Source organism: Solanum tuberosum, unplaced genomic scaffold (genome assembly GCF_000226075.1).
Source record: "Solanum tuberosum cultivar DM 1-3 516 R44 unplaced genomic scaffold, SolTub_3.0 scf00062, whole genome shotgun sequence".
Lineage (NCBI taxonomy): Eukaryota > Viridiplantae > Streptophyta > Magnoliopsida > Solanales > Solanaceae > Solanum > Solanum tuberosum.
The window spans coordinates 1,482,654-1,509,779 of record NW_006238987.1 but is presented as its reverse complement, the minus strand read 5'-3'; the positions used below and the strand labels follow the sequence as shown (position 1 = coordinate 1,509,779).

Sequence of the window (27,126 nt, the reverse complement as noted above, 5' to 3'; positions counted from 1 at the left end):
ACATATTTATTATAAAATGATAAAGATAAATTTATGAATATTTTAAAATAATTTATAAAACTTATGGGTAAAAATCATAATTTTTGAAAAATTTGAGGCCGAATACATGGTAAAACTTCTTCCGAATATAGTTTGTCAAAAATATTTCAAAACTTGAAATAAAAATATCGAGTTTCAATAAAAATATCGGAGTAGAAATAACTGGTCAAAATAAATGAGTGAGTGAGTTGACTATAGGACAATTGTAGAGTGTACTTTAAGGTGTCTGTAGCATTTGTCTCCCTCTGTGCCTGTAATAGGTTGATGATACAACACAATCTCCATAGGCCCAGTTTCAGGATCCTTTCTAGACTGCTCAGTTACACGTATACGTACCCTCTCATTACACATCAACCACTTCATTCGTTTTCAACTAGACTGACTGACTAGAAAATGTCTCATTCACTAAAATTACTTGTACCGTCTTAAAAATACATTTCTATTTGATTAATTAAATTGAAATATATCTTCGATCAATCACGTGACATAATAAATGATATCATATTTAGATGGAAGCATGAGATTATTCATAAAAATTGAAACATGAAGCGTTTATTTATTTAACTTTTAGCAGCATTTTAATACAGGCTGTAATATGGCAGTATTAATAGAGTAGTGGGTGTGATGTAAATAAAGTACTATTGGTGTAGTTGGATAATAGAGACTAGTTTATTGGTGACTTGATTACAAAGGCAAAGATGATCATGCAGATGGCATTGCAGAAGATTTTAGTGTACTCGGAAATCGAAAAACAGGAGAGATGTGTTTGGACCAATACATACTATTGAAGAAAAAACCTTTTTAGTACAAAAGGCAACTATTCTGCACTGCCATTTGCCAACCTGGGTGGTGACTGGTGACTACCTTGAAACAAGAGATACATAAAACACCGTAATATAACAGGGCAATGGTGGGTGGTTGTTGTAACTGCTATAACAAAGAAATGAATTATTACTCTCTCTGTTCGTTGGAGTTTTTAAATTCTTGTTTTCATTCTTTAAAATAAAAATAGGAGAAAGAAATGCGAATAGAAAAGTAATTTTTTCTAGCTATATTATAATTTAAAATTATTTTTTAACGATATTGTAATTTAAAATTAATTTTTTTTCAGCTATATTATAATTTAATACCCTTACGTTGAGGTCCCCAAGAGATAGATTCAAGGTTAATAATAAAAAAGAACATTAATAATTATTTCATTAATTTTCATTTAGTTGTTAGGCATATTAAAAATAGTTATTTGGAGTTAAATTTTATCCTAGAAATAAAGGTGACATAAAAAAAGATATATTAAAATTTAATAAAATTAATAAAATTTCATTTTTATAAATTTTTTCCTTTAAGGATCATACAAAATCTAATCTACTGCTAAATGAAAATGGAGGGAGTATAATAATATTCCTTTATATATTTAGTTTTTGTAGTCTTGGTACTAGGTAAAAAATTCGAGTAGAAATTGTTTAATTAAATTCATTTTGTCACAAAAAAATATATTAATAAAAATCATTTTCTTGGAGGGGTGCCATTATTTCTATTAATAATCAAGTATCAACCGTTATCATTAAACTCATCAAAGCAGCACAATTTGCAAATTAAGAATCATAGCTTTTTAAATAATGCTCAAGCAAAATGAGATTTAAAGCCTACAAGACATTTGTTTTAGATATAAAAAAAGAAGAAATTAATTTTATGATTATTTTTCCTTTAAAATAGTAATGAATTTTCTAAAAGAAGATACAAAAGTTTATTAATAAAAAAACGAAAAACTATCAACTTTTTACATTAATATTTTAGAATTTTAAACTAAATATTTCAAATTTATTTTTAATAAATAAGTTTTTTTATAACAATAATGAAATTTAAAGCCTAGAAGACATTTGTTTTAGATATAAAAAAAGAAGAAATTAATTTTATGATTATTTTTCCTTTAAAATAGTAATGAATTTTCTAAAAGAAGATACAAAAGTTTATTAATAAAAAAACGAAAAACTATCAACTTTTTACATTAATATTTTAGAATTTTAAACTAAATATTTCAAATTTATTTTTAATAAATAAGTTTTTTTATAACAATAATGAAATTTAAAGCCTAGAAGACATTTGTTTTAGATATAAAAAAAGAAGAAATTAATTTTATGATTATTTTTCCTTTAAAATAGTAATGAATTTTCTAAAAGAAGATACAAAAGTTTATTAATAAAAACACGAAAAACTATCGACTTTTTACATTAATAATTTAGAATTTTAAACTAAATATTTCAAATTTATTTTTAATAAATAAGTTTTTTTATAACAATATCTAATGTAATGTATTGCAAACAAATGACTATTATCTTATTAGTTAGAATTAATGTTTAATTTTAAATAATACATATTATGTGAAATTAGTCAAAACAAGTACTAGCATCCATAAAATAAAAGGACAAGTTTAATATATTATTATTGTAATATGTATGTGTATATATATACTTTTTTTAAAAATATTTAAATTGAATTTATACGTTTATTTTATTAAAACTTCTTGATCCTCCTTACCGTCAATTCTTTTACGGTATACAACACTTTCAATCTACTAAAATATGAGATTTCAATGGATATATTGCACTCTCCTCAAATAGAAAGTAGATCCGTTTGTTGATAACTTCGAAAACATTGAAGTTAGTTATATTATTGCTAAATATGAAGCAGATTCGTTTGTTAAGAACATCATAATAGAATTCCCATGGAAGTCTATTGATATCAAATAATATTGATATCTTAATTCCTGTTTTATCTACAAAATATATATTTTTATCATATGTCATTACTTCATCGATAAAATCGATAGTTATCCCCTCATTTAATATGAGATTTCAATGAAAATATTATTCTTTCTTAAATAGGAATGTTTCTAATTATAATCTTTAATTTATTGTAATTTGTTTTAAGTAACGAAAGAATAGTGAATAAGTATTATTACATGTACTAAAATATTCATCATAATAAGGAATAATGAATAATAATAGTACAAGAATAAATTTACTTATTTTGATTTACTTTATCGTGAATAACTATATGTTTGAATTAATTTATATGGAATAATTGTAAAGTATATTGTTTTTCCTCTTATTAGTTTGCATGTGTACAATTTTACTTCTAAATAATTATAAATTATAATTTCTGTTATATATTAAATATAAGAAATTAAGAAATGACAAATTCACTTATTTTTTAGAAAATACTTTTCATTTTATACCATTTTTTATCAAAAATAATGTCACTTCTGTATGTTTAATAATTAATAGTATAATATATTTTACCTTAAGGGTGTGTTCGATAGAACATAATTTTCATAAAGATTTATTTTACTAAATAAAAATAAATATTGTACTCATTTTTTCTATGCTCAATATGTAGAGAAAAAACATCACACTAAGAATATTTATAAATATTTAAACAAATGTTAGTGGAGGTGAGAGTGGGAGGATGGGCTGTTGGGATTAAGGGTCGTTTGGCTTAAACACAAGATAATAGTAGAATTAGTTATGCTGAGATAAGTTATATTGTAATAAGTTATACTGAGATTAGTGATTAGTTTATTGCTTATTTGGTTTGTCATATTCAAACTTATATTCATTGCATAAGTTTTAAGAATTAGTTGTTTGTTTACAAAAATATCCTCTACTTTATTTATTTTTATTTTTTGTCTGTTTTCTTTGCAAGCTTTAGTTATTCATTATTAAAAATAATTTTTTCATCTTATTTAGCTTAAATATATTTGTGTGTTCATTTTAATTATTGTCCCATGTATTTTTAAAGTTAATTTTTCATCTATTTAACTTAAAAATAAAACTTCCATTTTATTTAGCTTTAAAATAAAATTCTCCATCTTATTTAGCTTAAAAATAAAACTTTCATCTTATTTAGTTCAAAAACAAAACTTCCATTTTATTTAGCTTTAAAATGTTTATTAAAGTAAGATAAATTTTATTATTAAAATTATCTACATTTTAAAGTATCTACCTTTTAATTGATGTATGAAATATAATTTTTAAGTGAGTGATAAACTATTTAATTAAAAATATGTTATTTAGTAGTGGAGTGAACATTTTAAGTAAATATAAGAATAGGCAAATAAATTTAACTTATGATATATTCATAAATAAAAATTGTATTTATCAACTGTAGCTTTTTAATAGAAAAATATATTATCATAAAAACAACGAATAATTAAGGTCGTAAATGCTATTATAAATGTTGTTAAAAATTATTGTTAATATACATAAATATAAAGGTGGTGTATAAAATTCAGTTTAAAAGGGATTTTTTTTTTTTTACATTCTAGTTGTGGGATAAGTTATCCCAACCTTTGCAACCAAACAACAGATTAAGGGGTCGTTTGGTTGGGAACATGTTATCCGATTATTAATATGTGATAACTTATTCCATCATTATTATATAAATAATGAGATAAGTTATCCCAAACATGACAATCAAACAAGAAACTAAAATATCATTCCAAGATATTTTTTTATCCCATGACTACTTATTCATAACCCTCACACCAAACGACCTCTAAAGGTCACTCAAAAGTTATCCCCCAATTAACTTTTCTGATCAATCATACCAAACAACCTCTCAAGTGTTGTGGAGATGAAGGTAAAGATGATGTGTGTTGCAGTTAAAAATGACACAAGCAATAAAAAATGTAACTTATAAAACTCGTTACTCTATTTTATTTTATTTTTATTTTAACGAACTTCTTTTTAAATTTTTCAATAATTTTGATCAAACAATTATGAAAAACTTTTAAAATATTTTCTTCATTCTAGACACTCTTAATAATACGATTTAGAATTACATAAATATTTATCACTTATTTTAGAATATATCAAAATATCTATGAATCAAGTAAATTATCATCATACAAAATAAACTGATGAATTAGTCTTTGAGATTGTCTGATTTAAAACCACAAGAATTAAAAAAAATCTTAAATTTTATGTTAAATTAAAATTAAATAAAAAAATGAATAAACTTTAGGTAATTAATTCGCTGCATTTCATAATATAAGGACTAAAACACGAATCATAAATCAATTTTTTTTATCGACAACAAATATTTTTTTCTCTAAATAAAATGTTATATAGCACAAATTTAAAATAATTAAATTTCAATATAAATATTGAGCGTACACTAAACGGACGCACGATAAACCTACCCTCAAGTTTTGGAAGGCGGCGCCGTTACTCAAGACGAAAAAATACATGTTACCTCCTCGTGCCGCAATTAACTGTTTTTCTTTATTTCTTTTTTTTGACATGATTAATTATTAAATGGAGAAGGATCCAAAATGCTTCTCAATTATTTAAATTGGTAAAAAATTATTATTCATTAATATTTCAGTCTCAAATATCTTTAACGTTAACCTTTTGGTTTAAAAATATCCTTATATCTAACTGATCATAAAGATTGATGAATAGCAATATTTTACCAAATCTCACAATTTGAGGTCATTTTATGACTCTTTTTTGTTATAGTAATTTAAAATTATTTAATATATGAGTTCATATGATTGACTTGATTTTAAATTTTATAGTAAATTAAAAATAAAAATAAAGGTTAGTCCTCTACTCTCTAGTTCTCTACACTCCTCCCACACCCACTCCTTCACTTCCTATCTCTTCCATTTTCTCTATTTAAATCTTTTTTACCATTTTAAATTATTTTTTTCGATGTATAATACATTTTTCTTTTGTGTGTATCCAAAATTCAAAATAAAAGAATAAAATAATCATTTCTCCTATCCCACCCCATCCCACCATGATATTAATACAAATTAGAAGAATATGAACGAGTTCATTTCAAGTTTGAGTCCCGGATATACTAGTGAAGAGTACAATTTTTTTTTAAAAGAATAAAAAAAGGAAATGTCAAGACATTTGCATAATTGATAGAAAAATTTATATTAATAAAAATAATTTTTTTAGATGGACAACTTGGGGGTGAGTATGTATTTTAGTTAGATTTTCATTTTTGAGTTGGGTTATAATAAATTGGGGGTGGGGACGTGGGGTGGAGGTTGATTTAAAATATGCCAACAGGAAGATATCATAAAATAATTTTTTTTTGAATATTATTTTCAAGTATATCAGGTCAAAATATGAATCATATGTGGTTTTATTAAAAAAATAGTTTTAAAATATGATTTTTTTATTTATTTGAGAGAGATTTAAATTTAGACCAACTACATTAGGCAACATAATAAATAAATATTTAATAATTTTACTTTAATAAGTTATTAAAATAAGGACAAATATGAGTCAAATGATTAACATCATAGATATTTTTGAGCCAAAAGGTGAACGCCAATGATTTTTTAAGACCAAAAGGGGGATGGAAAATTATTTTATATCAATTCAAATAATTAAGGAGCATTTTAAGTCATTTTCCAATTATTAAATGATTCAATACATTTCTTAAGTATTATATTGGAGATAATGAGTAAAATTTTGCAATAATCTATATCGAGTAACGGCCTCTATTGTGTGGTTCCTTGCAAAGAATGCTATTTTGGATCTTTCAAGCCATTTTAAACACATTTCATCGTATTTAGAATTTGATAATTTTTTCATTGAATTTAGAATTTGATAATTTTTTGAGAACGAATAGAAAATATGGCATTTTAAATTTAAAATTCTATAGAACTCTTCCTATGACAAGTACATGAACCACAACTAAATGTTTACAGAATTTTAATCAATAATTAAACATCCCGTTAATATTCTTACCACTAGTCAAAAGAAACATACATTTTTGTTCATATTTATATGTTGCCCTTATTAAAAATAAATATTTTTTAATACTTGTCATTTCACAAAATTAATACATGAATAATATTATTTTCCTAGTTTATCCTTAATAACTAAATGATTGATTCATGTTAATTGATCAATTTAACTAATCAAAATAAATTAATTTATGTTCATTTATTGAAAACTTAACTTCAAGAGAAATTCAGTAAAGATAGAATGATAAACTATATGATTTCTAAAACACAATAAAATTTAAATTATGACATATAAATAAAAACGGAAAGAGTACAAAAAGTAATTAATGTAAGCATTCAAAAGAAGGAAAACAAACAATTTAAGCTAAATAACACAGATTACGTGAATATTTATTTGCTACTAGAAAAACATTGAAGAGACTCTAATGTTCTTATCCTTTCAACTATTGTAAATCGAGTTTCCGAGTGAAATATACTTCATCCGTTCATATTTAGTAATCGTCATTTTAGATTTTACGTCCTTTAGAAACTAAGTAAGTTTATCATTATACTCTTATTTAGTATTCTTTTAAAGTCAAGTTTCAATAAATGAACATGAATTGATTTATTTTGAATAACTAATTTGACCAATAAACATGAATTAATTATGTAGCCCTCGCATTGTTTGGAAAGTCACCCTGGTAATTGAATTTGGTATAATTTGGTGTAATTACATTGTTTGTTTTGTTTGATTGACCAGGTAATTACTTAGTCAGCATGTAATTAAGTGTAATTGACATGGGTGATTACACTCTCTAATTAATAGAAAGGAATGTGAATTGTTAGTAATTAAATGGTGTAATTACATGCTGATTATTTTTTAATTTTTTAATTTCTATTTTTTTTGTTTTAACTTATTTTTTGTTTTTATAATTTTAATTTTTTTTATTATTCTAAATGTCAATTTTTATATTTCATTTCTTTCTCATTCTCAACATTTACTTCATGTGATTCCATGTAATAGTTAATACAAAAATTGCATGTAATCACATGAATGAAAGGTTTAAAATGAAAAGGAAATGAAATATAAATAATATTAAATAAAAATAAAATATTTTTAGAAAACATTAGAATAATTAAAATTTAAAATAATTTAAGTAAAAAAATACATTTAAACGAAAAAAAATAAAAATAGAAATAAAAGGAAGAAATAAAAAAGTAATCAACTTGTAATTATACCATGTAATTACCAATAATTCACAACCTCCATTATGTGAATTGGAGAATGTAATAACCCATGCCAATTACAACCAATTACCTGCTAACCAGGTAATTACATTGTCAACCAAACAAGACAAATAATGTAATTACACACAATTACTCCAAATCCAATTACCTAGGTGGTCTTCCAAACATTTAGTTTTTCTATGTTGCTCAAATGCATAGTTTCAAGACTAATTACTTTCAGGAGTAAAATAAGAAAAATAGTGTCGTTTATACATTGGTTTTGTAAAATGACAAGTATTAAAGAAAATCTATTTAATTTTTAGTAAGAACGACATATAAATAGGAACGAAGAGAGTATTATTATTAGAACATTCTATTTGTTCCCATAAATAAATACAAAAAATACTCAAAACATGTAACACATATGTAACTAAAGTCAATTTCAAATAAAGAGTCTATATTTATATTTCATACTTTTTATTTATAGTGGGTAGTATCATGGAAAAAAACAAAACCTTTAATTTTACATAGTAATATAATTGCTAATATTTATATTGGACGAGACTAATTCAAGATAATAAGATATTAGTCATTATTTGTAAAATAATATCACGTAAAAATTTGATAACTAGAAAATAAAAGAGAAAAAAAATCGCCCCCACTCATGATATCAACGTATTCTCTTTTCGCCTTCATTCTTTTTGCCCTCAAATCTATATTTCTGGCCTTATAGGCTAATATTGTTCTCTACAAATATTATGTGCTTCCAAAAGAAAAATATACCATCGAATAAAATTTCACTAAAAAATAAATTAAAAGTAGAGAACGAAAATCAAAATGCCATAATTATTAAAAGTATATATAGATACATATATATATCAACTTAGCTTTATGTGTTGCACGAATTTTTTTAATCTATGAGAGGGACCTAAAGGTCGATACTCTTATATTGAGGTCCCAAAGAGATCCATTAATTGATAATGATAAATTGTCATTTATACTAAAAAAATAAATTATTTATGAATATTAGTTAATTTTATAAATTAAGATTTTTCTTCAATTTCTCTTTTAATACAAATTATTTTAGAATCAAGAGTCAAGTAAATTAACAAACACACTAAAGAATTAATATGAAATATGTTAGTCAAATTACGTTCTTAAATAATTTTATTGAAAAGAGTAATGATTTTTCAGCTTTTTTTTTTCTTTTTTTTTTTTAAAACAAATTTTAAAGATCTAAGTTTTTTTTTTTGAAAGAACGTTAAAATATTTTTGATACTATCGGCTTTGAGTATTATTTAATAAATTGGAGTACAAATGATATGTGATAATATATGAATCAAAGTTTGTTTTCAATTAATTTTTGTATTGTTGATTGAATGAACTAAGAAGAGCAAGAAAGGGTGAAAGAATCCTTCTTAGTTTTGGCAATCATATAAGAATCATAAACAAACTCCTATAATTAATTTAGAGTTTAAGTTACAATACAATAATTTTTTTTAAATATTAGTAATATGTGAACACATTAAAAGAAATAGGTATTTCTAAATATGAATTGACGGTGTAATTTTCTTGTCTACTGTCAGTGGGGATAATTTAATCTTTATATATAATTCTTTTGTAGTCTTGGTTCAAGTTTTGGTGCCTTAAATTTATTGGAAAATATTATTTTGTAAAAAAAAAACTTGAGAATATGTATAAATTTCATATGGTAGAATATTTTTACACTTTTTTTCCAAAGGCATTATGTATTCTGAAGAGAAAAAGATATTTTCTCGAAGGCATATGAATATAATTAATTTACTTCCATGTTTATAATTATTAAAATAATGTCCAATTGAATTTTCACCTGATCGTTTGGTTGATAGATAAATTATATGTAAACTGTAATGCATAAATTATTTTGAGTTAAGAATTAATACTACGGAAAAAGTGTTGTTGAAAGATAAAATAATATAAAGATTGTTATACGATGAATAAATACAAACTCTGAATTATTATACAATGTTACTATTTTTTTTCCATTAATTGTTTGACATTTTCTTTTTAACGACAATCTATAGAAAATGATTCTTCTATGTGGAGTGACTTAAAAATAAGGTTAGCATATGGGTTCTTTTAGATCTTCAATTTTTTATATTATATATTACTATTAAATTATATATAAATTATGCAAGTGATAGAGTAATATAAAGAACTAAACATCGTGTAATTTTCATTCCTTCCCACAAAAGACCTCCAACTATTCGTACCAAAAAGTAATGCACTCCAATCCAAAGTCTAAATTGCCCCTAGTTGAGTGACACTTTACTTGGATTAAAAGAAAGAGTATTACAAATTGTATATTAATTTAAAACATATTATATTATATTTTAAAGCACCAACTCAAATCGCTTGAAAGTAACAACAACAAGATATTTAATGAAATCTGACCAGTGAAGTCTGAGAGATTAGAATATTTGTAAATTTTACTATTATCTAATGAAGGTAAAACGATTGTTTTCATAAGAGCTACGACTCAAGTGTAATAAATCCCAGTATAAAAAAAAAGAAAACAATGAAGAGATTAATACAAAAATAGTCAAAACAACAAAAATCATGTGATGGCGAAATACCATAATTCCATAAACAACAATCTAAGATGGACTATTTATGAAAGAAATTAAAAACAAGAACTAGAGTAATATAACGAGTCATTCTAAGCAAAACAATACTACACTATGTACTACCTTTCTAGTTTCTATATTGATATGTGTCATCTACGCCCTTCTATCTAGGATCATGTTCTCAATAATCTAAAGATATGTCATATTTCCTCTCCTCAATACTTTTTTCGACCTATCTTTACCCTTTTCTCGTACCCTGTATAACCAACCTCTCACACCTTCTCACTGGTGCGTCTACATGTCTCTTCTTCACTTTTCAACTTCCCTATTTTGTCTACCACGGAGGCCATATCTATCTTATCCCATATATCCTTATTTCTAATCTTATCGCTGCTAGTATGACCACACATCTACCTCAATATCCTCATTTCTCCAACAAGCATTTTTCGACATGGGATTAATTTTTTGACTAACCAACATATAGTCTCATAGAACAATATTTGTTTAACCACCACTTTATTAATGTAATTTATCTTTGAGTTTCAAAAGTACCTTTTTATCACACAAGACTCGAGAGGTTAGCCTCCACTTCATTCACACCATCCCAATACAATGGTGTGTCAAGCCTCACTTCCACGCCTATCTTATGCATCACATAGTTAAATTTGAACTTTATATAGTTTATCTTAGTACTGCTCTACCTGAACCCTTTAATATCCAAAGCATATCTCCACATCTCTAACTTATCATTCACTTCATTGTGTGTTTCCTCAATCAATACTATGTCATCCACAAAAAAACATACACCATAACACCTTTTTTTGAATTTCTAAATTTATTTTTTTTATGACAAGGGAAATCCGCAGCCGCTATCCTTTGGATGCGCACAGGGTAAAACCCCCGCTCCTATGCAATAACTCACAAACCACATAGGAGAGGTAACCCGCACTAGGCAAGCCCGATGCGACGAGCCTAAGCCGTTGCTTTCGCTGGCAAGGGGTTTTGAACTTGAGACGACCTCCAACATGGAAGTCCCAAGCCCAAACCACTGGGCCATCCCGGAGGTTTTTTTTAAATTATTATTTGAATATCTTAAATAATTTTAAAAACATCACGTTCATCAAATTATTTATCTTTAATAATTAATTAAATTAACTCTATTTTTTCTTTAAAAAAGCACCTCATAAACTAGACTTAAAAGAGTTTTTTTTTCCTTCCAAATAGCTGAACTTGTATAGTTCTTTAAGAAAAAAGTTATAGTATCATTCAGTATTTTTAATATATAAAATAATAATTTATTAAAAAGTATAATTAATTTTTGTTATTAACTCTCTATTTAACCGTTATCTCACGCTCTTGGTCTTCTCCACACCTCCACTGCCACCTTCTCCTCTCTCTCTCTCTCTCTCCAAACAGAATACACATCTTAACTACTCGGCACCTGCATAAACTAAGCAATCTTTTGAAGCTCAGAAATGTATTCTGAATACTCTCTTCTCTTCATTCCTTCAACTGTTGTGCTCAACTTAGAGCTTCTTTTCTTTTTTCTCCTCTTTCTTGCAGTTTTCGCCTTCTGGCTTACCCCTGGTGGTCTTGCTTGGTCTTTTTCTAAAGCTCGTGTCTCCATTCCTGGACCCTCTGGTTTACCTGTTCTCGGGTTGGTCTTAACTTTCACTGGTTCGTTAACTCATAGACTACTTGCTAAGATCTCTAATGGCTTGAAAGCTGAATCGTTAATGGCGTTTTCAGTTGGGTTTACTCGTTTTATAATATCTAGTAATCCTGAAACTGCGAAGGAAATACTTAATAGTTCGGCTTTTGCTGATAGACCAGTGAAGGAGTCTGCTTATGAACTGTTGTTTCATAGAGCGATGGGTTTTGCACCGTATGGTGAGTATTGGAGGAATTTGAGAAGGATTTCGGCCACCCATTTGTTCAGCCCGAAGAGAATAGCGTGTTTCGGGGATTTCAGGAGTGAGATAGGTAGAAAGATGGTGACCGAAATTGCGAGTTTGATGGAGACTGATGGACATGTTAAGGTGAAAAGGGTTTTGCATTTTGGGTCACTCAACAATGTGATGAAAACTGTTTTCGGTAAAAGTTATGATTTCAATGGAGAAGATGGACGGGAGTTGGAGTATTTAGTCAGTGAAGGGTATGAATTGCTTGGGATATTCAACTGGAGCGACCATTTTCCTTTGCTGGGGTGGTTAGATTTACAAGGAGTTAGAAGAAGATGCAAAGAACTTGTTGCTCGGGTGAATATATTTGTTGGGAAGATCATTCAACAACACAGGTTAAATAGAGTGAAAAATGCTGGAAATGTTGCAGATGAATGTTTTCATGACTTTGTTGATGTGTTGCTTGATTTGGAGAAGGAAAATAAACTCAGTGATTCAGACATGATTGCTGTTCTTTGGGTATTTTTCTATCATTCATCTTGTCCTTCGAATTATTTTGATATTCATTTGTTAGATTTAAAAGTCTATAATTTTATGTGCTTCTTTTTTTAGAATGTGTTTAAGATCGTGTCATACTAAACATAGTTTTATGTTTGGTTTTCATTTGCTTCACTCGTTTGATGGTTATGTGTTTAATACTACTTGATTCTTCTGCATAGATGCTAAAATTCTTTTGTTAAATTGTCTCTTTCTTGTGTTTTGGTGATGAAGAATCTGAATAATTTTAGCTTTAACTAATGCATGATGGCGGTAGTGCTGATATTCCTCAAGTCTTTTTCTAACTGTTTTTTTTTCAGCATCATATCTTTGTTTATTGATTTGGATTCAGCTTTCAATTCTGTGACAAAGAAATAAACTGTTTTTCTTCAGGAAATGATCTTTCGAGGGACCGATACTGTGGCCATCTTGTTAGAGTGGATTCTTGCCAGGATGGTATTGCATCCAGATATTCAAGCCAAAGTTCAAAGTGAAATAAACACTGTGGTTGGAACTGATCGAGCTGTATGTGATTCCGACTTGCCTAATCTGCAGTATCTACTAGCCACAGTGAAAGAGACTTTGAGAGTTCATCCTCCTGGTCCCTTACTCTCATGGGCAAGGCTTGCAATTCATGATACAAGTGTTGGTCACCATTTTATCCCTGCCGGAACAACTGCAATGGTGAACATGTGGGCTATTACCCATGATGAAAAGATATGGTCACAACCCGAAGAATTCATGCCTGAAAGGTTCTTGGAAGAAGATGTAGCAATCATGGGTTCTGATTTAAGGCTAGCTCCATTCGGTTCGGGGAGGAGAGTGTGCCCGGGTAAGGCAATGGGACTTGCTACTGTTCAGCTCTGGCTTGCTCAGTTACTTCAAGAATTTAAATGGGTTCCTTCTGATAATGGCGTGGACTTGTCTGAGTGTTTGAGATTGTCATTGGAAATGAAACAACCTTTGATTTGCAAGGCTGTTTCTAGGGTTCATTGAAAGCTTTTTTTTTGGTTGGTTTCTATGTGGTGTTGGATTGTTAGCGCGTTCTGCTGGTCTTTCTTGATCTCAAAAAATGAATTTTGTCTCCTACAAGTGATCGATCAGACTTGTTTATAAGTAATGCTATAGCCGTAGTAGTACTTTTAAGTTCGTCGTAGGGGTGATGAATGATAGTTTAAGCAAAAGGTTCCGTTCACTTGGCCCCTTTATGCTAGGAATTTGTTTGTTGTCTTTGGTGTGGTTCTTGCAAGTATGCACTGTACACAGCTTCCTTTTTGCATATCCAAAGCAATATAATTTCTATGTTTCTTATGATAGACTAATCGTGTTCCATTTGCTCTTTATGCTACCTTGCTATAATCTCCAAAATCTAGTTTTTAGATCTAATGTCACATGTGAACTCATTTGGTTCTTAACTCTTTTGTGTAAACTTTGCTATATTTGTGTAAACAGTAGCATGCAAGTGTTCACGGCTAAGATAATTATGCTATTCCATGTTTAGTTGTTTTTTCTTCTGTATTTGTCCTATATTAACACTTGTAAATCTAGGGGGTGTTGTTTCTTGGTTCTTGCATTGTCTTGTTATACATTTGGTAGATGAGAAAAGATATTTAACAAGGTTTCATATTATGACCATTAACTAATTGTAATCCGTTTTAAGTAACTGATGAATAGTGATCAATTGTTATCACGGGTACTAAGGTAGTCATCATATTACTAAATAAGTATACGTTTCAAATTCTCATTAATTATCATGTGATTAGTGTCTAGCAATAGCAGTTACTCTTAATGACAAAGATATGAGAATCCAAGAAATATATACCACAATTAATCTAGATGAGAAAATAATAGTACATGAATTATTACTCTTTTGTTTTTAGTATGACACAAAATATTTTTCACCAATAGTATTTAACTATATGTAATGACATTTATTATTATTAAATACTGATTTTTAATTCAGTACTTAAAAAGTTAATTGTCAAATTAAATGTTCTTATTCATTTTTTTAGTATAATACATCTATGAGTAAGTTAATGCAGTATTCTTTTTTGTGGGAAACGGGAAGGGTAATTAAGTGCAGTAGTAGTTATTTGTAGCATGTGAGAACTCTGCTTGGCAGTGCTTCTTCAGTTTAATTTGTTTGTCTAGTTTTTTCCAAGTGTATTCTAAAAAGAATGTATCTTCTCATTGATAACTTTTTAATTCTAAATCAATAATTTTCTTTGTTTACGTAGACTTTGAGCTAGTAAAAAAAATCTAACAAATAAATTAAAACAGAGAAAGTATTGTTGTTTTCATACACAATTAGCTATGATACAAACAATACGAGTTGTTTCTATTCTAATAAAACATATTTAATATTATTCATATTCTAATACACTCTAATCATTTTAATATAACAAATCAAATAGTCAATAAAGAAGTAATGTCAGTAATCAGTATTTTTATACACTCTACAAAATAAAGTTTGAGGAGAAAATAAGTAGTGGTAAAAATCCATTTAAATGTGTATAACATCACGAGAGTAATATACCTTAATCCATGTTGAGGAAACAAGATCCTCATAAGATCTACTTAAATATAAACAAAAACCTTTTATACTCTCCTAAACAATTTTTAAACCCTTTTATACTCTCTTAAACATCTAAAACTAATGATAAATTGTGAACTTGTCCCTTTTATCAACTTTATTCTTGTTAGCTTTATTTTGTGCTCTCTATTAATTCTTAGCTAGAAAGCATTGCCTTTTGAAATGTTAAAGTAAAGCAAACAAACTACTGAGATTCTTTTAGCGCTCTCTATTGCTTATGGGAATTTTGGTTTATAATCAGATAATAACAAAACAACAATGTGCTAGAGAAACAAACAAATGATTGAGGAATAAAATTATATATGGTATATAAATCTAAATCCTAACTAGCTATCTATATATAAAAAAATTGTACTAGTTACTAGAATATTTTTTTCTTTCTATATAATTATATATACACATACATAATAAAGCTTTTCTCCCTTTTCACATTTGTTTATATAAAAAGAAAGATGCATTCAGGATTTGAATATCCAATATTCACTGTTTTTTTGTTTTTTGTTTTCACCATCCAAATCAAATGCAACCTGCCTTAGCTTCTTCTCTTTTTTGCCATTAATTCTCATCTTTTTTTTTGTTTTTCACCTGTGTTTCGAGTCCACATTGAAGTCCCAACTAAATTCGAATCACACACTGCAAAGCTCATATATATGGCGGTGACGCTCCTAATGGAATTTCATCTTTTATTTATTCCTTTCACCTCTTCCATGAACTAATAATGTAGTGCCCATTTTTGTGTAATTTATCACGTCCACGTTCAATAATGAGTTGGCACATGATTCGTAAAACAGACAAACTAGAATTTTAATCGTTTTTTTGACTATAGAATTCAACCACAGTTTATTTTGTTTATCAATTGGGTTCGGAATCTATTATTTATAATCGGAACCGATAAGAGGGTCAAGACATTAAAACAAGTCCGGGATTTTGGAATTTTAATTATGTATTTTTTACGCTCAGTATTCGATATTTGTATTGACATCCTCAATTAATTTCAAATTTGTGTTACACAAGATCGATTAAAGAGGGAAATTCTCCTTGGAAAGATTTTTTCCTTTATGAGGCTAGAACCGGCCAAGACCTCTGGCAAAGAAGTATGGGACCCAATTTTTCACTCCCTCTAAACCCTTACTATAAGATTATTGATAACTTCATATTTCAGAAAGCTAAAAGAAATATACTTAATAAGAATATATATGATTTTTCATAAAAAATAATAAGACCCTCATTAAAATTTGATTTTAAACGACCGATCTTATTGAATTGCCTTTGTTTATAGTTATTTAATGAATATTTTTAAGCATGTGTACGGGGTTTGAGCCAAGCTATTGATTTTGAATGAATCTATAATTTATCTTTTACAAATCGAAAAGAAAATATCACATTAATTAGCTTTCATATTTCTTTTCCAAAAGAAAATTTTAAAAAGGAGAATACATTGAGTCAGTGTTTGGTTATGATCCACTTGTTATTTAACTCAATTCATTTTAATTGAAGAAAACTTAAAAAGACTCGAAACATGAATTATTTATTAATTTAATCGCCAACACGTTCATTTGACACAATTACATTGGCTGTTCATCAGCACTACTTATTAATCTTGTGTTTCTCATGGTGTACTAGCTACATGAAAAACCAAACAGCATATCCGTACATAAACTTTGTCCAAGAACGTGTATGGTTGGGATTTGGGATGATATATCAAAATTTGGATCTTTCGATAAAAAGATATGGCTAAAAGCTTGATAAAGAAAGAGGAATATTGTAAGGAAATATGGCATCTCTGATTATTTGTTACTTTTGGTATGTGTTTGATATTTATTTTGAATTCCGATTAATATTGTGATATGAATTATATGATGATGTAGGAATTGCAAAGGGAAGGGAATATATTACATATATCATAAGTGGACAGGGAAGAGTAATTATTCCTTTGACCACCAATAGTGTTTTTTCTTCTTTATATTTTTTTTTTTTGTATTTACAACTTCTCTTCCAAGTTTTCTCCTTTAAAATTTGTACTATTAGCTACCTACACCACATAATTTGCATGGATTCTCTCTTGGGACTGTGTTGATTATTTTCTTACTTTATTAGATTTGTTAAGGTTACCTTTGTATTTATTTAATATTATAATATAAAGTTACAACATGACTAATAACTTCAAAGGAATTATTAAGCTCAAATTATACTAATAGTTCTTTAATATATCCAGGTTAGATAAGAAGAGCCTTGCTAATTAATATGGATGGACTATGTTGTCTATTTGTCAACTGTTTTAGTGCAAATTAAATAGGCTAGTTATGCATATATATCCGTTCGGCCAACTACTTTATCGACATGATCGAAGTGTATATGTTGTATATAAAAACGTACATATATTTCATAAATTAGTTGATCAAAGTGTTTAAGACAGTTAATTTTCCAATTAAATTTTAGGTGCTTAATCCAAAACTACATCAAAAGGTTAATCAAGATGTTAAGAGTGATTTAATTGAAGAAATTAAGTGGAACAATAGCCACCGTGATGTCTTCTCTCCATTATTTGCTTTTTTTAACGACGAAGGCATGATTTTCATCTCAGGGTTAATATCGACCTATTTTATTTTAATAGAGCCTCGACAATGACTATTTCTCAAAATTAAGGTGGGATTTTAATTTTTAAATCAAAGTTGGGGATGAAAATGATTTTCACTCATTATGTCAAAGAGACCGATTCAATAATTTCTCTCTATATACATATAAAATAATTTATATTTATTCTATTTGTGTAAGTATAATTTTCAATGACGTGCACCCTTAATTACATTGTTAGTGAATATAAGTTAAAATTCTTTGTTATTTTGTTTTTTTACGAGTGGGGTTGTGTACAAATATTCGTACAAAATATCTAGTGTACTTTTTTTTTCGTTTTGGAGGCAATGGAATAGCATGAATATGGTAAAAAATCAAATAATGGAAAAGTTATTTCCCTTTGGAATGTAATGTGGAGAATAAATTCTTCATTGTGAAGTTACTCTAAACGATAAACACACGACAATGAGAAGTGGTAGTGAATATACCACATAATTTAAAAATATGGGTACATCCAATCAAAATGAAGAGGCATGGCAATTATTATATTAAAAAGTGTTTAATACTTAGCTGTATACTGATTCTGCTGATGATCATGAATTTCAAGCACATTTCTTATCATATTTTTATGAAGTTGACAGTCACTTACTTGTGGGATGCCCTATGATGATGATTCTCAGCCTCATCTTGGACCCCATGATAACTTGTTGCATGTACTATATATCAATTTATTAATTCAGAATCCGTAAGGATGGTTAAGTTGGTGCAACATGTGATGGAGTAAATATAAAGAAAGTTAGACGTTAATTCTTTTAGTTGATCTAGTTAGTTGCACATGACTTATCTAATACAGTTTACATCTTGCATGTGATTTGTAAGTTATTACACATAAACATATTTAATAATACGCACCCGAAGAATAGGGACGGTAGAAAAAATAGTATTAATTTATCTCTTGATCCCTTATCTCAACAAATATGATACTATTCATTAATGAATTATCCCCACCTCATATAATTAAACTAATTAAGGGTCATGTAAATATGCGTGTGTTGTCAAAAGAGCCACAAAACGAGGAAATGATTTATTTTTTTTACGCTTACAAATTGAATAAAAGAAAATGATAGTACCAATTGAATAAAATAAAAAAATCCTACAAAAAGTTACTGTGTTTTATTTGCACATTTTCTTATGTGTCTTGTGTGAAAAGAGGTTACACACCAAACAACCCTAACAAGTAATAAGAAAAGGGATGCGTAACGACTTTTCGCCAGACATTAGCTTGAAAAATCAAATTTCTCTAAAAATACTAAAGGTCTATAAAAGTTTACAATGTTTTTATTAGTTTAGTCGTATGTGCGGTTGATTATTGCTTACACTTAAGGTGCTTAGTGTTTGTAGAACATGTTAAAGAAACCATAAACAAGGGGCACCCTTGCTTCTTATCTTTCATACATTGTATGTCTCTGTTTATGAAAGAGCCCTTATAATACAAAGTTTATGTCAATTACAAAAAAAGTGGACAATTTAATACAATATATTTAGCCATCACTATGTGCTGTTCTGAACCAATTTTGACACATCTAAAAGATATATCGAGCTAAAACATTGTAGGACATGATTTGTACATATAAGTTAATCTTAATTAATAACTAATCATATATTATTAAACAGGAGTTTGTGCTAGTGGCTGCTAATGTGAATGGGGATCCCATGAAACGGCCTAATCTGGCCCTTTTCTTGCTTTTTTGGCCCTTTATCTAGTGACAGCATTATGGCATATAATGATGTTTAAGGGCATAAATTAAAGATGGCATGCTTCATCTGAAAGAAACCTAGATAAAGTAATGCTTATTATACATGCTGTGTGGAACAGGGAAACATGATCTTGTACCCATGAAAATGACACAAAGTTTGCTTTTTATTTAGAGGGTAACTTAATATATGTGTACATATTCTTTCAAGATAATCATTTCCTGATGAGCTCCAACCAGGAATTTGGCTCAATAAAGAAAGACCACAGGAGAAAATATGGGGTCAAAGAAAGTTGAAAGAAATAATAGAAGAATCATGCAGTTCATGCTTTGGATAATGAATAGAATTGCATGCTATTCTCATTCTTTATCTGTTAATTTAGAGCACATTTGCTGTGAATGGTAAAAACAAATCACAAAGCCTTTTACGCATGGTTTCAAGGCTTATGCATGCCATGAAAATAATGTGCTCTAATGAAATTTTACTGTAACTTGTGAGATTTTGTCATCTTCGTTCTTTTTCACAAAGAAAAATAGTCGTTCGGAGAGAAGGTTTTCTTTACTAACTATGGGGGAGGTAGAGAAAAGAAAATACAGGGATATTGATATAGAACAATGAGTATTCTACAAAGGCTGCTGCCATAAAATCTGTACTGTTATTTTGACAAGCAATGGGTGAGAATAGGCACAACACTCATATCTACATTAATTATACAACCTCTGATCGCAGTTATTTAAAGATGAAAACTGGGATTTTAACAACAAAAAAAGGAAGTGTTATTGAAGTATACTAAACATTGAAAATTTGGAAGGAATCAACCACAGTGTGTAGTCTATCCTTCATCTTCCCCCATCTCCTCTCATTTGCACCAGTTGTCAATGTATAGAACTTTCCTGCATTATGATTCACCATTCAAATTGAAATATTAGGAAGTTTATGCATATTCAAGTCCACGTAAAAGCAGAGAAGAAAGACAGTGATTTTAGACGCAATGAGTAGCAAAAACAATAGGAGGAGGGGATCAGGATACGCATAACATGGAACCAGGGAAGTCTTGGGCTGACCGGCATTAACCTTACGTTCAAATTAAACAATGGCAAGTTTCTCGTAAGTTCAATACATCCATGAGGTCATCACTATTATATCTTACCATACAGTTGATTCTTGGTGCATGAAAGATTCAAAATTATAGATACAAAGCACTCAGGCTGGGCAGATAAACAGAACAAATATAGCAGTTGATAGAAGTAGTTGTACTGCTTATAAAATACAAACTACTGAATGCATCAACATTTTAGTTTTAAGGGGTTTGAACCCTCTTCCAATAATTCACTTCTTTCTTAGTTATCCCTGACGGGAAAGAAGGCCTAATCTACTAGCATGCTGACGACAAAGACAGTCACTGATGGCAGATCACTTGCATGACTCATGAGTTTTGAGGTAGAAGTAAACTAATAAACCTTATTGTTGATGTAGATAAATCTATCTATATATGTTACCATATTATCCTATATGAGGATATAGGAGACTAAATCAGTTCTTGCTAAGTTGACGACTCCGCAGGTTAGGAAAAATCACTGCATGTCATTTTTCAGGTTCAGAGGAATGTCCTCGAGATTTAAATTGCTGCATCTTTCAAATAGTTAGTGCTTAACTACAATAATTTAAGAACTTGCAGGTAACCAAGTTCTATTCCAGAACCAAGCCAGCGAAGTAGAACATTTTTCATAGCATGCACATCATCAATTAAAACCTAAGATACAATTCATACCATTGCCAATGCAGACTACAGTGAGGGCATGCCGAGTATAATTTGGGGCTTGTGCAACAAACTCGAATGTGTAATAGGTTTTTCCATCAACGATGCGCTACAAAATGATCAGACAATGATCCCGAAATAAATTTAGATACATCCAATGGTTATGTAAAAGCTGATATTAGATAATACAAACATGATAAAAAGTAGTAACCATATAAGGAAAATAATAGCTCGCAGAGTTGTGCAATCACGTGATGAATCTTATCCCAGTTCTCATTTTACTAAAAAAGCCATGATGTCCCGAGTCAGTAGTGCACACCAGGAAGATGCTTATCATTTGGCAAAAACAAATGCCAAGCCTCACCAGTTCTTATGAAGAATCTATACACGGTTGAAGTAAAGCAGGTAGAAAAGTGAAGCTGTTTACTGGCAATATCAAAATTCCATGTGCATCAGATTAACTGTCTTTCCGTGATAGGCTAAAACTTTATTCCCTTCATTAGTACAAAGGTGAAAAGACGAGCTAGACGATTAAATTATATTATGACTCTCACCTCATGACTGTGAGTTAGTCTCTCTCTCTCCTTCATTCGTTGGGAGTTGTGTACGTTGAAGTTTTTATCATTTTAAAAAAAAATCTCATTACCTCCGGGAAAGACTGCAAAAGGGAGAAGAACTGGGTGGGATTACTTGTCATATTTCCTAGTGGTGTATTCAAATATGACAATGAGATGATCAGTACCAACATATAGAAATAAGTTATCTTGTAATAGGTAAATGCCATTACTAATAATGACAGCAGTGGCAGAAGTAGCTTAACTTTACTCCAGTGAAACCAATCTAAGCAATTTATGACCTCAATCCAAGAATATCTAGAAATTGAATCATAAATATTGATCATAACATCGTTTATCTTACATGATACAAATTGTCAATAGCTGATCCTTAGTAGATATAATTCAAGATCTCATATAGTAACTAGTCCTTTTTAGTCTAGTAACTTTATCCAACGCAAGATGGCTTTAAATATTTTCCAAGAATTGTGAAGTGGTTGGCATTTAAAACTAATTAGGAGGACAATAGACTCATGACGTCTAAACTGCAATTTAATTGTTAATTATTTGTCATTTCTTGGTACTAATCCAAAAAAAAAAAGGAATCATTCCTTGGTAGAGATTTGAAGAGAGACCGCTTTTTTGTAAACCAAAATCTCTCCTATACTCATGCTCTCTAAATAGACCTGAGTGCCACTAGAGAGCTATGAGAAAATTGGAACACAGGTCACCAGTCAAATTAGTGCACAAACTCATATATGTCACAACATGAACTGTAAAAAGATGGAGATAAATATATGCTTTTCAAAGCAAAGTTCAAAACTTCTGAAAAGGTTTACCTAACTAAAACTAGAAAATTTCAGGACTAACTGCTACACAGAATTAGACCGATTGTGTTGTACGGGGTGGGGTGTTGGCCCACCTAGAATTCGCTTGTTCAGAAGATGAAGGTAGAAGAAATAAGAATTTTTAGATGGATGTGCGGGCATACTAGAAGTGATAAGTACAGGAATGAAGATATACATGGCAATGTGGGAGTAGCTGTCGTGGTGGACAAAATGCGGGAAACGAGATTGAGAAGTTGGCGGCGATAGGTCTGAGGAGAGGTAGAGGTAGACTGAGGAAGCACAGGGGAGAGGTGATTGTACAAGACATGACACATCTGCAACTAACCGAGGATATGATCTTAGATCGAAAAGCATCAATGTGGAAGATAGTGTTAGACGATTAGTAGGTAGTAGAGTGTTTTCTTTGCACAGTGGTAGAGCAGAGTTCCAGTATAGAACATCTGTATGTACCCTTATCTGATTTATTACTATTATACTAGCATTAACTTATGCTTCAATTTTTTTTTTGAAAATGGTAATTGTTTTAACTTATGCTTCAATTTTGTTACTGATATTCCTTTCACTTGGGTTATCCTTAATATACTGTTACTACTTTTCTTTTTTTCAACATCTTCATCTTAGCCTTTTACTCTTGCTTCTCTTTCAAACTTTCTTTGAAAAACGATTTCCTTGAGCCGAGGATCTATCGGAAACTACCTCTCTACCTTGAGCATTTCACCCTCCCCAGACACCAGTTGCAGTAATGTACTAGGTATGTTGTTGTTGTTGTAAACTGCTACACAATGAGGGGAAAAAAAAGATAGGAAGTATAAAGAAGAAGAAATAATTGCAACTTGACTTCTGTGAATCGACCATATTAACATTTTTACCTCTTGTTTTAAGTTCATTGGAAACAGCAACAGAGGCTCCCCACATTGTAACTTTAAATCATGTTCCTTCTAACATAAGTAGCATTGAGCTAACAATTTTTTTTTTTTGCTTCTTGTATTAAGTTCAAGTATCCAGAGAAAACAAATTACTTAAACAAGCTTCAGACTAAGATTTAGTTGTTGTTGCATCAACGTAGCTACACGACACATAAGCTTTCTTTCTTGTAAGGCCGAATGGATTTTTTTAAGGGCATAAAACATCAAAATATGTTGACCAAATGATTCAATCCAGAAGGAAGATATATAAGTGAGTTGCATCAAAGATGCTAAGGCTCTGAAATGTTTATTCAACAGTAACACCAATGATAGTTCAGCATGACAAGCAGTCAAGGATCAGTTACAAATTTTCAGTAATGGAAGAAATATCAAAATACACACCTCTGATGCTTCAATTAGTTTTGTTTTTTGAGAAGGCGATGCTAAAAACTTTTTTATTAAAGTTTCAGCAACCTGCAATATGAATAGTTTCTGGTTAGGACACATTCATGAGTGCCCACAATCAAGAAATCCACCTGAAAATCTAGGTTTCCATTGGGCAAAAAAATCCAAACAGTTACATGAAGCCATTTTCATGTAAATGTCTGGGATAAATGATCTAGCATTTTAACAAACCTGTTGTGGCGAACCAAAATCCCGAATGTCCTCTTTACTGCTTGGTACCAAATTTACGCTAGCACTTTCTAGGGGTTCAATAACATCTTTGAAAACTTTATCTTCACCTTCAACAACGACTTCCTGGGTAAGGGTAGAAAATGAATAAAGAAACAACTAAAGAAAAAATTGTATCAATGGATAAGACAGGTTTAATTTATAAGGGGGTTAAGTGATTCAGAAATTTGCTAAAAAAATTAGTTAAATTCTATAGAAGGTGACTAAATTTATTTTATGGAGTGAAGATCTGAAATTGCCAAACCCACAAATGCAGCTCCATACTCATGTTTCCCAAGCAAACTATTTACACAACTATGACATTAGAACAAAAGACAAACGTAAAAGAAAACCAACAGAGAACATTAAAGTCATTAAGTGAAGAATGACCTGCCACCCAAAAGGATAGAGGAAAGAGTATCCATCCTTGTTGTCCGTGACAGGCAGAAATCCCTTCTTATTTTCTGCAGCAACTGAGCCATATCAAAGGGTGTACTCTTAGGATACCAGTCATTAAAATTTAAAGAATCAACAAGATACATGAATGGAACTGTGACTGTGAGAAATGCATCACAATTTCATTTTGTCAAACATTAAAACAAAAGTATAGGGAATTAACAGGGTAAGATGCTGCATAAAGACTTTTACATGATGTTGGTATCTGAGAAGTCATCAGTAGCAATGGGGCAATTGTTGGTCCCACTGCGAGAAATTGACGCCTCCCAAGTCTATCTGTAAGGAAACGGATAGAGGAAAATAGTGACTGGTCCAGCTTTGGTGCCAAAATGTCAATCAACATGGGACAAAATCATAAACTGCCAGCACTATTATAATCAGAACAAGAGCCTATAATGAGCATATCAGGTATCTGGGATGACATTTAATTCAAGATAAGAGAACTCAAACAAAAGGTCATCCAACAAACAACATCCCAGTTCATGAATGCAAAGGTGTTAATATCAACCAATTCATGCATTATTACTAAATGTTTGTCCTTCAAATTAGAATTAAATTTACTTCAAATTCTTTATAAGGCATCAATGTTGGGCTCATTTTTCTTCATCATTAAAAATCATTCCTCTACCTGGAAGATGATCCCATTGATGCTCATCAAAATAGCAGGTTAAAGTGAACCGAATTAACATAACCATATAAAAACTAGTGGAGATTACACTATTGAACTAAACATCCCTGCTTTTTTCAGCATAAGACTGTTCACTCAGTTTGATGGGATCCCCCACAGAATTCTATAGGAACTATGAAACTGTGTACTGTTCCTTCACTTTACCTATGACTGTCATCATAAAACTAGAAAAAAAATTAAGACACCCTCTGAGTAAAGTCATTGAACTTTAAAGTTAAATGCACAGTCACATTACATTTCTTTAGTCAAGGCCTTCTTAGATAATAACTAATTTGACAGCTCGATCGAACTCTATTACAAATTCGAAAGTAATCTAACCTTGGCAAGAGGAAGTGGAAGTTTCAGTCACATTCTCTGACCTGATAACACATCCAGGAGCCCTACGGTTGTGACCACTCCTAAACCACCCCAGTTGATGCATCACATCCACCTTTATAAGTGAAAATGAACTTTCAAAATTGAGATACATTATCAATGCTAAGCAAGATGGAAGAAGAATCCGAAATGATACCTGAGATGAAGATGCATTTGGCAAGTACGCCTGACACGGAGTGATGTAATTTTGAACTAACACCATCTCTCAAAATCCTAACCAAAAACTGCGAAATCACAAAATCAGATACACACATTGTTTAGCCAATCAAAGTTAAATGAGTAGAGTAAACATCTCAATTAGGTTTTTATACTCAAATGCTTTCCAATTGAATTCTCAGAAAACAAATAATCAACACAATCAGTGGCTCTAGTATCCAGTATGTTCTACGTGCTCTTTACGACGATAAGGAAGTATAATATGGAGAAAAGCATGAGTAATTGATACAGTTACCGTACAATGTCGGTACCGGTGAAGAAGCGTCGGTTGCCGGGAGAAGAAGACAGTTGGTTTCAGTTTATGCAATCTTCACATCATCCAATATCTCCCTCTCAAATCTCAATTATCCACCCACCTCTCCTGCAATCCACCCATTATTATCATATAGGAGAAAAGACTTAAATACCCCTATAGGTTATCAACTTTTTTTCTCTTTCTCAAATTTAAGGGCCCGTTTGGCCATGCGATATGGTATCATGATATAGAATTATGATATGGAATCATGAGATTAAATTGAAGGTTTGTTTGAACATGCAATATGAAATTTTTGTGTTGTATATTTTCTCATAAACATAAAAATCCCATAAGTTGTAAAACTATTAAAATAGCCCCAATTGTTTATTCAATCTTATCAAATAAACAAAAATTATAAAATCGCATAATAAATTATTA

The 27,126-nt window shown here is 29.7% G+C and overlaps 2 protein-coding genes across 3 annotated transcripts; one reads left to right on the top strand and one right to left on the bottom strand.

Annotated features, from left to right (window-relative positions):
* Positions 1 to 11,990: 11,990 nt before the first annotated feature.
* On the top strand, positions 11,991 to 14,374 carry LOC102585692 (cytochrome P450 78A5-like). Its single transcript, XM_006345046.2, has 2 exons — positions 11,991 to 13,040; positions 13,452 to 14,374. The coding sequence occupies exons 1-2, from the start codon at positions 12,096 to 12,098 to the stop codon at positions 14,052 to 14,054; spliced, it is 1,548 nt and encodes a 515-aa protein (XP_006345108.1). The 5' UTR covers positions 11,991 to 12,095; the 3' UTR covers positions 14,055 to 14,374.
* A 6,187-nt stretch (positions 14,375 to 20,561) lies between these two features.
* Positions 20,562 to 26,811, bottom strand: LOC102585358 (psbP-like protein 1, chloroplastic). 2 transcript variants are annotated; one of them, XM_006345045.2, is made up of 9 exons: positions 26,689 to 26,811; positions 26,374 to 26,461; positions 26,181 to 26,292; positions 25,367 to 25,450; positions 25,109 to 25,191; positions 24,683 to 24,805; positions 24,449 to 24,520; positions 21,752 to 21,848; positions 20,562 to 20,873 (listed from the first exon to the last, which is right to left on the bottom strand). In XM_006345045.2, the coding sequence occupies exons 2-9, from the start codon at positions 26,437 to 26,439 to the stop codon at positions 20,770 to 20,772; spliced, it is 741 nt and encodes a 246-aa protein (XP_006345107.1). In that variant the 5' UTR covers positions 26,440 to 26,461; positions 26,689 to 26,811; the 3' UTR covers positions 20,562 to 20,769. The 2 variants fall into 2 exon arrangements, with proteins under 2 accessions (XP_006345107.1, XP_015163182.1); XM_015307696.1 differs by having other exon boundaries at positions 26,694 to 26,811.
* Positions 26,812 to 27,126: the final 315 nt, after the last annotated feature.